Consider the following 17,232-nt stretch of genomic DNA (forward strand, 5'->3'; position numbering starts at 1 on the left):
AGTCTATTATATAAATTCAAACATGCTTTGACCACAAATGGCTAGAAAAAACTCGTGCTTTGAATTCAAACGTTACATATGCTAGTTAGTTAGTCTTCAAAATACAATAATTTGAACGATTATTACAACATGTAATCAAGTGTTTTAAATAGAGATATCGTTGTGTCACTTGAAAAAAACAAAAAACAAAAACATTTAAACCAAAAAAACTGAAAAAGAATAAAATTTTACAAAGCTTATTGGATTTGGTAAACACTGTGGCATCACTACACCTACACTTTAAACGCACGCACGCACGCATCCGTGTTATTATGATCAAGGTCAGTTTCGTCATCTTCTCTCTTGATTATATAATCTTCTTCGTGTCGCTCACTTCTCTTCGCCATTACTGAGATCTCTTAAATACACATAATTTTTTTTGAGTAATGGGGTCGTCTTTTTTCTTCACATTGCCTTGCTTCATCCGCCAAATTATTTGAGTTTTTTCGTTTGCCTTATTTCCTGCTTTGTGCTTATTGGATACTCTGTTTTGGGAGACTAACGGAAGGAACCAGTTGGTGAGAAAGTAGTTATGGTTTGTCAATCAGCCGGACAGACAAGATTTCGGACACTCAAACACGAACACGGTATCGCAGGAAACATCGTAGTTAGAGTCATTGCATGCTTTCAACCTCTCCAAGATTGTCAGGTTCTTGTTTGAATCAGTTTCTTGTTCTAGTTAACTATTACAAACAGGATACATTTTTTTCTTTTTTCTTTTTATTGATTCTTTTTTTGGCTTTGATGTTGTCGCAGGCTGAATATTTTCGTCAGTTGTTGAAGCCCGTCACGTAGAGTAGCTCTCTCTATATCTGTCATTGTTATTCTAAGTCTTCTATTCGTGTTGTGTTCTCGAGGGAAGGGGAATTAAGCTTATTCGTTTTAATTGGTAAGTTGAAGACTTGGCACACATGATCTTTAAGTTTCTTTCTTTTGGCATCCCATTCTTGATTAGATAGCTGATTGGTTTTGAGTTAATGTCCTCTGTTTTTTTTTTTTTTTTTGGACAGTTGATTTGTTTAGTGTTGGATGGGACAAGAACGTGGTTTCTGGTTTCCTACTCAGCGTTTGAGTTCATTGTCTTCCATATCTTTGTCTCAACTTGGAAAGCAAGACTTGAACTTAACATCTAAAACCTGCGGCGACACCACCGACATGTTTTCTACTCGGGGGTCCTATTTTAACGAGTCTTATGGTTGGGTTAATGGGTCATCTCACCTGCAGCAGCAGTTCTTGCCTCCTCAAAATCAATGTATGGTGAAGCAGATGCCTCTTAAAGTAGATGGTGTTATACTACGTAAAGTTGAGGGCCAATGTAGTCAGAAGAGGTTCCTAGTGTTTGATCAGTCAGGAGATAAGACGACTCTGCTACTCACTTCCGATATCCGGAAATCTTTTGAGACCTTGAAACAACCTGCCTGTCCTGATATGAAGGAAGAACTCAAAAGAAGCAACAACGATTTTTTTGTTTATCAAGGAATGCAAGGAAATAGCGAACCGGATTTGAAGGAGGACACGGAAGAACTAAATGCATTGCTTTACTCCGAAGACGAGAGTGACTATTGTTCTGAAGAAGATGAGGTTACAAGCCCAAGCACTGTAGTATCATCAGCCCATAGGGGCCAAGAAGAAACATTTAATGTTGAAAGCTATGGACAAACATTACAAGCTAAAAAGAGAAAGATGCTCGAGAGCTCAGCGCCTGTTCTTGAAGCCTCGAATGAGAAAATGCTTGACGACCATGAATCGAGCTGCGGTAGTTGTGACAATACGGGGATTAGCTTTCTGAAACGTTCCAAGCCGTCTATCAACAAGATAGGAGAAGAGAAGATATTTGAGACCGTAAGCCTTTTGCGCAGTATAGTCCCCGGGGAAGAATTGGTAGACCCCATCTTAGTGATCGATAGAGCTATTGATTACCTCAAGTCATTGAAGATGGAAGCCGAGAATCGAGGACATGAGACTCTTTATTTGCATGATATCTAAGAAAACAGCAAGAGGGAAGTAGACTTTGTTATCTAAACAAAGTAGTAGACATATTGAATAGGTGGTACTCTTGTCAAGATGCAAAGGGATCAGCTTGCTGCTCGTTGGAAGATAAACCAAAAATTGTAGTGGATCGGAGTTGCAAGAACGAAAATTGAATATTGTGTTGATGATTAAGTCGCAGCTTGGATTGTCGTGTAGCTGTTTGTTGTATCATGTAATATTAATTGCTTCTTCTGTTTCTATAATATTTTGTTGATATGGATTTATTACTGTTAACTGTATGAGAGAGTGGTGATGAGTCTAGAAAGTTTATACTCTATCCGTTTTTAAATATAGTTGTCGTTCCAATTAATAAATAGAGAGGATGTTCAATAACCATTTTCATTGTTTACAAATAAATTACAAATTAATCTGGTTTTCCACCTACCCAAACCAGACCAAACACCGGTTCAACGCGAATTCGGCGGCGATTCTTGGTCCGGAGCGGTCTTAACTAAAACTGGTGTGGATCAGTTTAATAAAAAAACATGGGGGAATAAAGACAATTTAAAGTTAAGTTAATACAGTACTAATGTAATGACGACGTAATTAAAAAAGAATTAGAGAAAGGGAACAAAACCGTAATGTTCGTCTCGGGAGACACAACAATCATCCAGAAACACGAAACGCCTTTTGTTTGTCTGTGTGAGTCTGTGAGAGAAAGAGAGATAGAGAGAGAGAGAAGAGATCACACCACACACGCAAAACTACACATACTTTTGTTCTGCAAATTAGGTTTTGGTTCCCTCCAATTCTGAAATGAATCGGCGCAGCAGGATCCTCCAATTCGTGTAGCGAGGAGTCTCTTCTGATCCCGTTCGCTGATTCTAATGGCCAGACGGGTCTTCGAAGCCTGGAAGGGAAGCAATGTAAGGAGGTTCTTCTTCTTGATTTTACTCTTTTTTCTTTTTCAAGAAATTCTATTTAAGTTTTTTCTTAAAGGCCACATTTTTATGAGTTCACTAAGACATGTTAAGTTTTCTAATTAGATTACGTTAGAGAGCTTATGAGAGATCCTGGTGGCTTTAATGTTTTGATTGCCTTTTGTTAATTTCAAATATTTTTTATCAGCTTTTGGTAACATAATGTAACTCATTTGTTATCATTGCCTCTAGTGAGAGATTAAATGTCTTATTTCGTTAGATTCTCTTTGGTTTTATGGCTAATGTTATCCCACATTTTTACGACATTTGTTGATTCATGAGCTTTCTCTTCTCAATGATCATCTACATTCTCCATTTATTTCTCCTTTTGCAGAAGTTTTTATTTGGTGGGAGATTGATATTTGGGCCAGATGTTTGGTCTCTTCCTTTTACCATACTGCTCATTGTTACTCCAGTTTGTTTCTTCTCTGTATTTGTTGCAACACATCTTCGCCAAGAGCTCTTACCAAACAACGCTGGACATGCCTTCTTAGTGGCAGGAGTTCTCCTTACTGTCTTTGTAAGTCTTCTTCTTCCAAACCCCATTTGATATTTGATTACTTGGGCTGGTTCAGTGTTGTTCTTCTTTCATTAATGCTATAAATCATATAACTGGTTTTGATAGGTACTGATCCTTCTCTTCATCACTTCTGCGCGGGATCCTGGAATCGTTCCAAGAAATATGCATCCGCCAGAGGAAGAGATATGCTATGATACAACTATATCAAGTGATGGAAGACAAACACCCACTGTTCAAATTCCTAGGACCAAGGAAGTCATGGTTTATGGTGTTCCTGTTAGAGTTAAATATTGCGATACCTGCATGCTTTACCGGCCTCCTCGTTGCTCCCATTGTTCCATTTGCAACAACTGCGTTGAGCGTTTTGATCATCATTGCCCTTGGGTTGGCCAATGCATTGGAGTGGTAAGCTTATTCAAAACAATATTAAACTAGGAAGATATGTAGATACATATTGACATTGTTTGTGTGTGTGTGTTGTGGGCAGAGAAACTATAGGTACTTCTTTATGTTTGTTTCCTCTGCAACTCTTCTCTGCATCTACCTATTTTCGATGTCTGCTTTATACGTCAAAGTTATGATGGATAACCATCAAGGCACTGTGTGGAGGGCAATGAGAGAATCACCCTGGGCGGTTTTGTTGATGATATATTGCTTTATATCTCTGTGGTTTGTTGGAGGGCTTACTGGTTTTCACTTGTACCTCATTACCACAAACCAGGTTAGTTTTAATCTGCTCTGAGTATTCATTCATTCAGTAATAATTTGTGTCCCATCTGATATACCCTCACATTACAATTTTTTACAGACGACGTATGAGAATTTCCGGTACAGATCAGACAATAGAATCAACGTTTATAACCGTGGCTGTTCAAACAATTTTTTTGAGATATTTTGCTCAAAAGGTAAACCGTCGAGGAATGACTTCAGAGCGTTTGTCAAAGAAGAATCTCCTAGGAATATTAGGTTGGCTACTACATGGGAACGAGCAGAAGGAGAAAATAGGGAGGAACGGCGTCAGAAGGTGGAAGACGAGCTAGACATCGATGAAGATATTATGAACCTACAGCAACGTTCTAATGTAGAAGATGGAAGTGATTCAGGGCATCAAAAAATCGATATTGACATTATGAGAGTCGAGTCTAGTGAGAGAGCACCGACGATTCGATCAGAAGCTAGGCATGGTAACCGGGGAACAAGAAGCAGCAACGCACAGGAAGATATAGTTGATGTGTCTTCTTCAGTCAGGGAAAGTAGAAGCTATGCAGCTGCAGAGGAGGGACGGTGAAGTATGGTAGTAAAAAGTAAACAGGGTAATTCTTTTGAAGCTTTCTTACTAAGTTTTATCGTTTTCAATTTTTTTTTTGTTCATTATTTTATTGGTTTGGTTTGATTTGGGAGTTGTGGACAACACACTATGGTGGGGGTATCTGTGAATAAGCTTAGTGTAAAAGTTTGGGTAGAGGCCAAAATTAAGTGCTTAATTTTACAACTTCTTTAAATGTTTTGAAGTGATAATTTCTTAGTCTTATCAAATAGACAGAACAGAACCACATTTTTTTTTTAAATGGGGCAAAACGTGACATTCTTCATTTCAAAAATCTCTCTTTCTCTCTAATAACAATACTCTTTTCGTACCAATTTGGTTTTTGGCATGTTTTATGAAAAGATTCTTGAAACGCTAATTACAAAATTTTGATCCCTTTCTTGATCTCTGTTTTCGAATCATGAAAATAAGAGCTGGAGAGATGATCGTCGAGCAGAACAAAATTAGTGTTATTGATAACAAGACTTGTGCTTATGATTGTGGTCCAACCAAAACCCATCACTGGCATTGGCGTTGGCGGTTGTAAGGTTAGAAGACTCCATGAGCCCTAATTTTACTCCGATTTGGGGGAGATCGTCAGATCCGCCTAAGATTGAACATCTGGGTTTCATTAAACCGGAGTTAAACCCAAACTAAATTGATTTGGATTTAATCGGCTTTAAATCCAAATTCAATCAAACCAAACCGGTTTTCTGATAACGATAACTAGAAAGCCGTTTGTTCGTTCGCTTCTTTATATTAATCTGTTTTTTCATGTTTTCCGCTTCTTGACCATTTTTTTGTTTGCAATCTTGCTCTGCTCAATTGCAAAAGTTCTCTGCCTCTTTCACTTCTCAGTTGAGATTTATCTACAAGGTTTCGTTAACTGCTTTTGGAGAGGTCGAAGAAGAGAGAAGAAAGCAGCCAACGTTGCTAGAACATTTTTTCTTTTGCAGACACCCTTCCCAATCTGTGCTTATTCCTGTACTGCATATCATTGGCACTATTGTTAGTAAATATAATCACCAGATCCAAGTATGTAATTCATATTCCATTTATTTTGTCCAATCTTGTGGAGTTATCGTTTATCAAAGTGATAAAACTATCAAAAGCGTATTATTTTTGTTCGCTTTTTGGTTTCAGCCGCTTAGCTCTTTTGTTTTCTTAAAACTTTCTAGATAAGATTCATTATACTCCTTACATCATATATATATGCCACACTTAGCATTTAACCTATAGTTTTGTAAACCACTAATATCCACTTAGCATTTTGGGCTTACTACAATATTAATGGCCCAAAGCCTTTTTACCACTACTTCTCCCTCATTCTCGTCGCTTCTTCTTCCTCTATCTTCTTCTTCGATCTTCTTCACCTTTTGTTCAATCTCTGATTATTCACTCAAGTTTAGGCATTAATCAAAGGTTTGATTCCAACACTCCCTCTCAAACCTTCTGATTTAATCTCTAAATTCCCAGGCTGAGATTTGATCTTTGTTTCCTCCATATCTTTGTTGTTGATTTTGATTCCCATGTGAGACACACCCCTCACAACATCTGCGTAGCTCAACGGTGAGTCTCTTGTTCTTGTCATCACCTCGTCCCTTGAAGATTTCAACTTCTTTCCCGAGTTGGTGTCTTTTTCCAGAATCATCTCGATCCCATTCTTTTTCTGTTTATGCTGATTTTCCATAGAATGATTTTTCTTGGTGACATGCAACTCAGGTTCAGCCATAGTGGTTTGAGCATGATCTTCTTTGATGCTACATCGCTTGTTCGGTTTTGGTACCACTCCCAGTTTAGATCGGAGTTCTTCAAAGTGTTTTGTTCCAAGAGGTTTTGTCAGCACGTCGGCGATTTGTTCTTCACCACTGCAGTAACGTAAGTCAATCACTCTTTCTTTTTCTGCTTCACGAACAATGTGATAACGAATCTGGATGTGCTTAGTTCTCCTGTGTTGAACAGGATTTCTTCCAATCGCTATAGCCAACGTATTATCACAGTAAATGGGAACTCCTTTGTTGGTGTCTACTTTCAATTCACCCAGTAAACGTTTCAGCCATACTGCGTGGTTGGTGGCCGCACTCAATGCCATATATTCTGCCTCTGCAGTGGATTGAGCGATTGTGTCCTGCTTCTGGGTCTGCCAAGTAAACATTCCACTTCCTAAGGTGAAACACATTCCCGTAGTACTACGCATATCTTCCTTACAACCAGCCCAGTCAAAATCAGAGAATCCAATCAACTCAGTTTGGTGCATCTCTTGAAACCTTAATCCATACTCAACTGTTCCTTTCACATACTTTAAAACTCTTTTAGCATCTTGTAGGTTTTCTTCTTTTGGATTTGAAAGGCTCCTTGACAGGTAAGATGCTGCAAATGCAAGGTCTGGTCTCGTCGCAGCAAGATACAGTAATCCCCCTACCATACTTCGATATTTTCTTGGATCTTGTAGCTCAGCTCCATCATCATATCGTTTCACATTCGGCAAGAGTGGAGTGCTGACGCTATTACAGTTCTCCATACCAAACTTGGTCAGCAACTGTTTAGCATACTTCTGTTGGCTTAGAAACACTCCTCCTTCAATGTAAGTTAGCTCGAACCCAAGAAAATACTTGAGTTTTCCCATGTCAGTCATTTCAAAAGCTTTACTAAGATTTAACTTGAACTGCTTGATCATATCCTCGTTACTCCCTGTAATAATAAGATCATCCACATATAAGCTTATTACCATGATTTCACCTTCGAGTTCTTGAGTGTACATGGCTGCATCACAATCACTTCTTTTGCACCCTTGTGACACAAAGTATGAATCGATTTTGCTGTACCAGGCTCTTGGTGCTTGTTTCAGGCCGTATAGGGCCTTCTTTAGTTTGTAAACTTTGTTTTCTGCTCCCTCTATTTCAAAGCCTGGTGGTTGCTCCACATTCACTTCTTCAGTAATTTCCCCATTTAGAAAGGCTGATTTGACATCCATCTGATGCAGATTCCACTTGTTTTGTGCAGCTAGAGCAATGAGGGTCCTTATGGTGTCATGTCTAGAAACTGGTGCAAAAGTTTCACCATAGTCCTCCCCGTAAGTCTGTGTAAACCCTCTTGCCACTAGTCTTGCCTTTAATTTCTTCATTTGACCACATTCATCTGATTTGACCTTGTATATCCATTTGACTGATATAACTTTCTTATCTATAGGTCTTTTTACCAGTTCCCATGTTTCATTCTTGTTAATGATGTAAATCTCATCACCCATTGCAATCTTCCACTCCTTGCTACTCATGGCTTCATCAAAAGTAGTTGGCTCTTCCCAGGTAAAGTAGCAAGATTCTTCAACCTGATTTGCTTCATTCCCTACATCTTCTTCATCACGATATATCTCACTTAGTTTCTTCACTTTGTGGATTTTTCGGGATGAGCTGCCCACTTCTGGCGCACTATCACTTAGTTGAAAAGGTATGGGACTAACATTTCCTCTTTCATTTTTGTCACTTGACTGGATTTCTGGCCTTGAGTCCCTTTCTCTTTGTTGTTCAATACTTGTTTTCTGATTGGTATTGATATTGTTGGGTACCACCTCTCTTTGTTCCTTTACTTCTTCGTGGGTTTCCCAATTCCAACTTTTGGTCTCTTCAAATATGACGTCTCTTGACACTTCTATCCTCTGTGTTCTTAGAACATATATCCTGTATCCCTTGCTCACACTGCTGTACCCCATGAGTATAGCTTTTTCTGATCTGTCATCAAGCTTCTTCCTTCTTGCTGCAGGGATCCAGGCATGACATATGCACCCAAATATCTTTAGGTGGGCAACTGAGGGCTTGTGGCCACTCCAAGCTTCAAGAGGTGTCTTAAGATCCAAGGCTTTTGTAGGGAGTCTGTTTTGGAGATATGCAGCAGTAAATGTGGCTTCAGCCCAAAACTTGTCAGGCATTCCTTTGTCCTTCAGCATGCTTCGTGCCATATCCATCAGAGTTCTATTTCGACGTTCAGCAATTCTATTTTGCTGAGGTGAGTATGCCACTGTGAATTGTCTCTCAATTCCATTCTCTTCTAAGTACCTTGAGAACTGCTCTGATTTGAATTCACCTCCTCTGTCTGATCTCACCTTCTTAATCCTTTTTCCCGTTTGATTTTCAACCAAGTTTTTGAATTTTCTGAATGTGGCAAAAGTTTCTGACTTCAGTTTCAAGAAGTAGACCCACACCATGTGTGAATAGTCGTCGGTGAATGTGAGAATATATAAACTTCCACTGCATGAAGGTGTCTGCATTGGTCCACACACATCAGTGTGAATCAGTTCTAACACATCTGCACTTTTGGTCTCAGACATCTTTGGGAACTCTACTCTACATTGCTTCCCTTTAACACAAGCTTCACACACATCCTGGATTACCTTAAACTTTGGTAACCCTTTTACCATCTGATTTGTTTGAAGGTTTTGTAAATTGTGAAAGCCTGAGTGTCCCAATCTCTTGTGCCACAATTCTGATATGCTTTCTTCTCTTGCTATTCTCACACTTTCCTCAGCAACTTGCATTCTCAACGTGTACGCCTTCCTCACCATTTCTACTTCAGCAATTTTATCTCCATTTTGGTTATGAATTATGCATTTGTTTCCCACAAATAGCACTTGGTATCCATTTCTTACCATCTGAGGTATACTTAGGAGATTCTTATCTATTCCTGGAACAAGGAATACATCTCTAATTACTCTTATTCCTCGCTTTGTTATTACTTCGACGTTTCCTTTCCCAGCAGTCATTAATCTAGCACCATTTCCTACCCTAATAGGAATATGGACTGACCTGTCAATAGTTGTGAAAAGTTTCTCTTCCTTGGTCATGTGGTTAGTTGCTCCGCTATCAATTAGCCATACTTCTTCACTACTCACTTCCTCTCCGACGTGAGCAGCGTTAAACAGGGCTGACTCTTCTTCTTGAGTTTGTTGTTTCTGGTTACTCTGACATATCTGTTTGCTTTTGCAGTCTTTTCCAAAGTGCCCAGGTTTCCCACAAACAAAACACCCTCTCCTTGGTCTGAATTGTTTGGAGGCAAACTGGACTTCATATCGGCGTGTAAGGTAACAGTTCTCTGCTCCATGATTGAACTTCTTACATATTTTACACTGCTTCTTCTTCTCTACTATTGAACTACCCTTTGACTCCATGATTCCTTCAACAGATACAAATCCCTTAAGTCTTGAAGATCACCAAGATTGACCGAGCTCTGATACCATGTTCGCTTTTTGGTTTCAGCCGCTTAGCTCTTTTGTTTTCTTAAAACTTTCTAGATAAGATTCATTATACTCCTTACATCATATATATATGCCACACTTAGCATTTAACCTATAGTTTTGTAAACCACTAATATCCACTTAGCATTTTGGGCTTACTACAATATTAATGGCCCAAAGCTTTTTTACCACTACTTCTCCCTCATTCTCGTCGCTTCTTCTTCCTCTATCTTCTTCTTCGATCTTCTTCACCTTTTGTTCAATCTCTGATTATTTACTCAAGTTTAGGCATTAATCAAAGGTTTGATTCCAACAATTTTCATAGTGTCTCTAGAATGTTTATATCACTACACCACCTATTAGTAGAGAGGACTCAATGCTTGCTTTGTTATATGTTCACTGATTAGAATCTGTAACCAAACAATGAAGTGCTCTGAATAAACCTCTTTCAACTTATTCTTCAGTGTGTGATCAACTGTACCAATTCTTTCCAGACCTGTTTACTCGAAATTATGACAAAATCATAAAGGAATACACTTTCTTGACGATTTCAAGAATCACTGCAGGCTTTAGAGAACAAATTCAGGTGAGAAGTAAATTTGTTGCTTTATCATGTGCATCAGTTTTTGATTGTTGTAGTTGCAGAAACATATACAAATTTACCCTTCTGTTGATATGACTAATTGTTTCCTATTTGTGTTTCTTTTGCCCTTGGTGATAACAGTCAGTTATTGATGCAAATTTGATTCCAAGGTTGGTCAATCTGGCTCAAAATACTGAATTGGACATGAAGAAAGAAGCTGTATGGGCAAATTTCAAATGTGCCCTCAGGTACTTCTCATGATCAAATCAAGTATGTCGTCCTTGTCTTCTCTCTCTCTTTTGTAGTTTTTTTAATTGATCATTAATTCACTATCTGCATTGGTGTGATTCAGGTACTTGGTGGAGCTTGGCTGCATAAAATCTTTATGTGATCTCCTGGTATGTCAAGATCCAAGGATCGTCTCAGCGTGTCTGAATGGATTGGATAACATTTTGAAGGTTGGAGAGGCAGAGAGGAACATAGGAGACGTGAACCATTACTCTCAGCAGATTGAAGATGAGGAAGGGCGAAAAGATCAAGAACCTGCAATACCACGAAAGCAATGAAATCTACGAGAAGGCTTTGAATATTCTAGAGACATACTGGGGTATATGATAATGAGAAGACACAACAAAATCCAAGGTGATGGATCTGGTTTTTTTCTTTGGCGACATTTTGGTCTCTAGAACATCACTGGTTCCGTCGATTAAAAGGAACAGAGTCGATAGAAGATGTTGGACATGGGCTGCGCCCAATATGCCACTCGGCCCAACAAGACGAGATAATTGCGATTTCGGCCCGACAAAATTGGATGAAAGTCATTAGTAACTCGTAAAGGGCAATCTCGGGAATTCACGATGGAAACCCTAGAAAACCCTCGGTCTACAGTCCGCTATATAAAGCAATAGTACTCACTGGAGAATATCCATCAGACTCACGTACAATACCCCGAGAGCAAAACTTTGTGTCTAATCATAGTTATTGTTTCCTGTATAATTCTCGTTAGCTTCCGAGCTCGTCGTGACTCACTTGCCAGTTCTCCTGTGAACTGACGAGCACGATCTTGACTCGTTTTAGTGACGACCTCGAATTCTTATCGTTAATAAAAGAACAAACTTCTCTTTCCCCCAAAATCGATATTTATTTAGTGTTGTGCAATCCTCTGTACAAACAATTGGCGCCCACCGTGGGGCTTGATCCCTCTCTGAGGGTACGTAGGCAGCCCGTACTAAGGCAGCCCCCTTAGTCCAACAATGTATGAACTACGAATGGCTTGATCCCTCTCTGAGGGTATGTAGGCAGCCCGTCAAAAGGCGCATCTATACCAAAAAATTAAAAACAAAAGTTTAAACATTTCAAAACTAAAACGAGCTCTCTCGAACGAGTCCATCTTAGCGAGATGTCCAGCTCATACATCGACCCTCTGGCCAAGGGAACGATTTAGAACGCGTTCCTCATGGATGCAGCGGTGAAATAATCCGCACCAAAAAGCCGAGCCCAGTCTCGCATTCAGCTAGCAGGCGGTTAAGTCTGTATAAGCCAAGTTCTCACTTGCACTTTCTTGCCGACCTCGTGGCACACACAGGATAAGCCGGACACCAGGGCCGCATCTAAAAGGTACGACGAGCTCATCTTGACTACCACCCTAAACACTTGGAAATCGATACGTAATAGGATAAGCCGAGAGACGTCTCGCACCGTAAAGTACAACTCGATTCCAAAGATAGGCAAAACACAATTTTTATTCCATAACCAAAGAACAGACAAGTTTGAAATAACAAGAGCAGCCAACAAAAGGCCGTGCTCGGCTCAACATCAGAATAACAAAAGCAAGCCATGCTCGGCACAAGTTCAAAATAAAACAAGCAACATAAAGCATCACGCACAGACGATCAATCCTCTATCCCCAGATCGGCATTAGAAGGCACATTGAACTCCAGTTCATCGACCTTCTCCCGAAAAGATCGGCAGTCATTACGCAATGCTTCCAACGTGTCCATTGGGACGTCCACACCCCTAGCAGTCATACTCTCAAGATACGAGCAGATTCCTTCAGAACGGTTACCATCAACGAAGATATGGTCCGTGGACGTTAGCTGATTAATGTAGCGATGCAATACGGTGATCCGAGTTCGGCAAGCATCGATTTCCGCATTACTTTCGAAAGGTCTGGTGTTGAGAGGCTCAAGATCACCCTCTTCGAGATCAGGAACCTCCACTGCAGCCAGCGCTGCCTCGCGACGAGAGCGCTCCTCAAGCAAACGATCCCATCTCCACTTTGGAACGAAGAACCCCTCTTCGATCATAGTTTCGAGATACGCAATAGTCCCGTCCACACGGTCAAACTGGAAGCAAAGCTCAAACTTGCGGCGCGAAGCTAGAATGTAAGCCCTCAACCTCTGGATCCAGGCACGATAAAACTCGACCTCAGAACGAATTACATCGTCCGATCTCACAGCGAGCCGCTCTCGCGCCCTTTTCAGCCAGGCCGATCTCGTCGTCACAGGCATAGTGTCGATCCCAATCGCTCGAAACAAAAAGAGATTTTTCTTAACAAATAGAAAGAGATGAAATGGTGAGAAATGAACATTTGAAGAGCATTTTATAGAGCAAGCAACACAATTTTCGAGATGAAACAACCAATCCAGTGGTTCTCGAAAATAACACCTATTGCATGATAAACACATGGCAAAGCTCCAAAAACAAGTACAATACCTAAACGGCCAATCCAACGATAATGCAAGGTTCCAAAAAGAAAAAAGTACAGCGCCCAGCAAGGCTCAACATCTGCTACATCACGGGAATAAGTTCTAAAGATAAGAGTACAATAAAACACAAGTCACTGGTCGGCATCGACCTGAGCGCCCGAGGTCGCGGGTGCCCCTGCCGTAGCGACCTCTCCCTCCACGATCACAGGAACATCTGCGCTCATCGGTGCCACCTGAGGAATCGCGTGGCCGAGCATGCTCTCCAGGCTGATCGTAGTCTCTGGCAAGGCCTCGAGATCGCTATCCAGAACATCAGTAACATCGAAACCAGCGATCTTGTCCTCCAGTATCTTCGCGTCAGTCTCCAGCTGAAGCAAAGTCTTCGGCGGGATGGCCACGCCTCCCGCCAACAGCTCCTGAAGACACTCATAAGTACCCGACACCTGACACAACGTCATCAGAGACTCGTGCGTCGCTCTGTTATCAATAATGTGCTTCCTCAGCCTTTCAATGCGAGACCTATAGCCAGTGACCTCGGCATCGAAACCCTGCCGCTCTGCTTGCAACTGTTGCAGCTGCCCTCTCTGAAATGCTTTGTCTGCCTCAAGCTGCTCGATGCGGGAACGGGAAGCTTCCAAAGAAGCCTTGTGCTCGGCCAGAGAAGCCTTGTGATCGGCCAACTGTTTCCTGTAACCGGCGTTTTGCTTCGTCAAGACAGCAGTAACCCCTCGCTCCTTCTCAAGATCCTGGCGAAGCTCCTCGGCCGACCTCCTGGGCGGCTCAGAAGGGCGAGCATCAGCAACTTGCTCCGCCAGCTCGGCAAGACGGCGCTCGTATGAGATGACCATACAGTTCACAAAACCACCATCCTGAAAGCATAAGGGATGAGAAGTCAAGACAATGATTGAAGGTGCTAACTCGAAATATGAAGAGAAATGCCAACCTGAAAGTATCGCCGAGCCCACGATTGGTACAGCTCAGGATCGTGAAGAGAATCCACAGGAGGAAGCGGACCAGAAGAGCCACGAAGCTTGCTAGCGAGCTCGCCACAAGCAACTCCATTGTTGAAGAACGACTTGTCCTTCGTCTTATAGGAGAAAGAAAACGAGTCATCAGTCTCGATGGTGTCACGCGGTACGCCGTCCCTCCTAGATCTCTTGGACGACTCGGGCTCAGAAACAACAACCTCGCCAAGAGAAGCTCTCTTCCTCGTCGGAGTAGGACGCCCAGAATCAGCAACGACAATAGCTAAGGCATCAGAAATCTCGCCACGCGACTTCTTCTGTGCGCGGGGGACAACAGAAGGAACAGTAGCAGTTCTCTTGTCGGTACGAGAAGAAGCCATCTCGGCCGACCTAACATCACCAGCAGGCCGCTGCTCGGCACCGGCTCCCGCGACAGGATCAGCGATCTCGGCATCAGCAACACGCGCAGAAGGGACAGCGTCAATGCACTTCTTGAACTGATCGGCATAGCGAGGAAAACGAGCGTTAACCTTTCCCATTCCTAAGCGTGGTAGACCTGAAAAGGAAAACAAAGTATGACAACCTAATAACCATCGAACGCAACCATGAAAGTCATAGGAGTTTATAGAGAACTCACGAGATCTCCGAGTAAGTGAAGGCCAATCAATCGCCCCTCTTGCTCTGATCTTCCGGAGATTGTCGAAAAATCCTGGAGGATGAGCACGCAAGCGAACGACAGGCTCTGCAAACATCAACAAAAACAAGGTGTTAGAAACAAATCGAAGAAGATCAACGAGCAAGGATAAGAAACAGCAAGGCTACCGGGAACCAAATTCCACTCGGTAGCATAAAACATATCGAGGTTGTCAACCGAGGTCTCATCTAGCTTGACAAAGAAAAAGTAACGCTGCCAATGACGAATCTTCTTCTCAGCTCCGGTGACGATCTGATAACCTGACTTAGCACTAGTATAGAAGTATCCGGGACTACCTCTGACTCTCATAAATCTGGTGGCTTCCTCGAGGAAATGCGCGTCAACCTCTACACCACAATCGGTACCAAGTATCGCCAAACCAGCTGCGTTGCAGATACCTCCCACAGAAAGCTGAGAAATAGCAATCTTGCGTCTCGCACAGTAACGCGTCAAGAACTCCGGTAGAGGAAACCAAAGGCCGCAATCAGTGAAGTAATGCGTGTAGAGAGTAATAAAACCTGCTGGAGGCGTCCAAGGACGCTCGTGAGATTCAGGAATCTGGAATACCAACCCATCAGGCATCTTACACCATTGCGCCATTTCAGTAATGGTGTCCGATGTGCACAGTGAAGGACCCTGATCGATCGGACCAACGGCGAGCTCGTCATCAGAACCAACAGGAACGGCACCAAGACCCAGAACAGCTGAACTTGGAACGGCATCCTCAGCTGGTACAACATCCATAGGACTCCCACCAGAACAACTCTCGCTACCCTCACTAAACTCGGGAATATCATCAAAGTTGAAGTCGTTGGCGAAACTATCGATACTGAGATTTCCACATTCTGCCCCAATATCAACTCCTGAGAAAGCATCCTTATAGTTGGAAGCAGATTCCCTCGAGAAAGCGCGTCGGATCCCTGCAAGAGACTTACCACGCACGCGTGTTGGAACACAAGAGCTCGTAGGTCGGCCAACCTTCCTGCAAAGCAAGCCGACCTCGCGACCTCCCATCATCAGATCGGCATCGCCATCATCAGAGTAAGCGTCGGAATCAGAACGAGTGCGACTTGAACTATCAATCCAACCTCTGAAACCATCAACGCTGACCTCGGTTCCGCGTGAACAAGATCCATCTTGCCGAACACCCAGCTCGACATTGTCCGCAGCCTCGCGAACTTGTGAGCTCCGAATTGTCAGCCGAATAGGCCTCATGTCGAGCTCACTACCACCAATGCCGAGCTCATGAGCGCTAGGTTCACCGCCATTGACCCCATGGCCGCCGAGCTCGCTACCATCAATCTCATCACCATCAATCTCGTGGTCGCCGAGCCCGCTACAGTGAACCTCATCATCGCCAATCTTGGAACTTCGACAACCAAGCTCTCCACTCGAACCGACCTCTAGATCTCCCACGAGACCGGCATCATCATCTAGGTCAGCATCAACCTCAACTCGCCGCCCCTCAGCAACCGCTGCTTGCCGATCTGTCGTCTCAGTCGGACCGACCCAACAAGCGACCTCGCTGAGCTCACGAACAGGATCAGGTGACCTCTCCGACCTAAGCTCAGAGGATCCGGCCTGAATCCCTATCTGCCGACCACCAAACTCACCCACTCCGTCACTCTCAAGAACAGTCTCAACCCGACAATCAACCAGCTCGCTCGAACTCGACCCAGCTCGGCGACCTCCATCAAATCCCAGATCGGCACAATGCCGACTACGCCGACCGCCGACCTGAGTATCAGCCTCGGCCCCACCAACCTCAGAGCCTGCTATCCTACCAAAGCCGAGTCGTCGACCACCGTTCTCGCGACCATCATCGGACCTGCCGACCTCGTGACTCCCATCGAACCCGCCGATCTCGAAATTCTCATGAGCGGCTGGCGGGTTTGACGAATCGCCGACCATAGGCGATCTCAAAGCGAAACAGCACCGGCGGCGGCCGAGCTAGGTCAAAGGGGGGATGCAATCGAAAAATAGAGAGAAGAGTAGAGAGAGAAAGAAGTAAAAACATGAAAGTAATAAATGAGAGAGAGAAGAAATTACCTTTTATGAAGAAGGAGGAGCAAGTGAAGGAAATGAGAAGAGGAGGGTGCATAAATAAGTAAATAAAATGGAAAAATTACTGTCAAATCCATCACCTCAATCTGCGACTCTTCTCTTTTTCGGGAATGTCATTGAAGACCGCACTCAAAGTAAAGACCGCAGGATTTTCCCGGTGTCCCCCGAAAAATGA

At 42.7% G+C, this 17,232-nt stretch overlaps 2 protein-coding genes and 1 long non-coding RNA gene across 4 annotated transcripts; all 3 read left to right on the forward strand.

Annotated features, from left to right (window-relative positions):
* The first annotated feature begins 39 nt into the window (after positions 1–39).
* Positions 40–2,406, forward strand: LOC104724584 (transcription factor bHLH145). Its single transcript, XM_010443100.3, has 3 exons — positions 40–688; positions 796–928; positions 1,050–2,406. Exon 3 carries the CDS (start codon positions 1,069–1,071, stop codon positions 2,023–2,025), a length of 957 nt encoding a protein of 318 aa, XP_010441402.1. The 5' UTR covers positions 40–688; positions 796–928; positions 1,050–1,068; the 3' UTR covers positions 2,026–2,406.
* Positions 2,407–2,576: 170 nt separating this feature from the next.
* On the forward strand, positions 2,577–5,111 carry LOC104724592 (putative protein S-acyltransferase 9). Of its 2 annotated transcripts, none has more exons than XM_010443114.3 (5): positions 2,577–2,936; positions 3,325–3,510; positions 3,616–3,915; positions 3,998–4,231; positions 4,319–5,111. In XM_010443114.3, the coding sequence occupies exons 1-5, from the start codon at positions 2,898–2,900 to the stop codon at positions 4,796–4,798; spliced, it is 1,239 nt and encodes a 412-aa protein (XP_010441416.2). In that variant the 5' UTR covers positions 2,577–2,897; the 3' UTR covers positions 4,799–5,111. The 2 variants fall into 2 exon arrangements, with proteins under 2 accessions (XP_010441416.2, XP_087341192.1); XM_087485066.1 differs by having other exon boundaries at positions 2,651–2,944.
* Positions 5,112–6,544: 1,433 nt separating this feature from the next.
* LOC147948805 (uncharacterized) lies at positions 6,545–10,131 on the forward strand. The gene is made up of 7 exons (XR_015580341.1): positions 6,545–6,694; positions 6,779–7,400; positions 7,820–7,889; positions 8,006–8,263; positions 8,576–8,818; positions 9,796–9,890; positions 9,992–10,131. It is a non-coding gene; the product is annotated as an uncharacterized LOC147948805 (long non-coding RNA).
* The last annotated feature ends 7,101 nt before the right edge of the window (positions 10,132–17,232 follow it).

The sequence above is a fragment of the Camelina sativa genome, chromosome 2, assembly GCF_030686135.1.
Source record: "Camelina sativa cultivar CO46 ecotype springtype chromosome 2, ASM3068613v1".
Taxonomy (NCBI): Eukaryota; Viridiplantae; Streptophyta; class Magnoliopsida; order Brassicales; family Brassicaceae; genus Camelina; species Camelina sativa.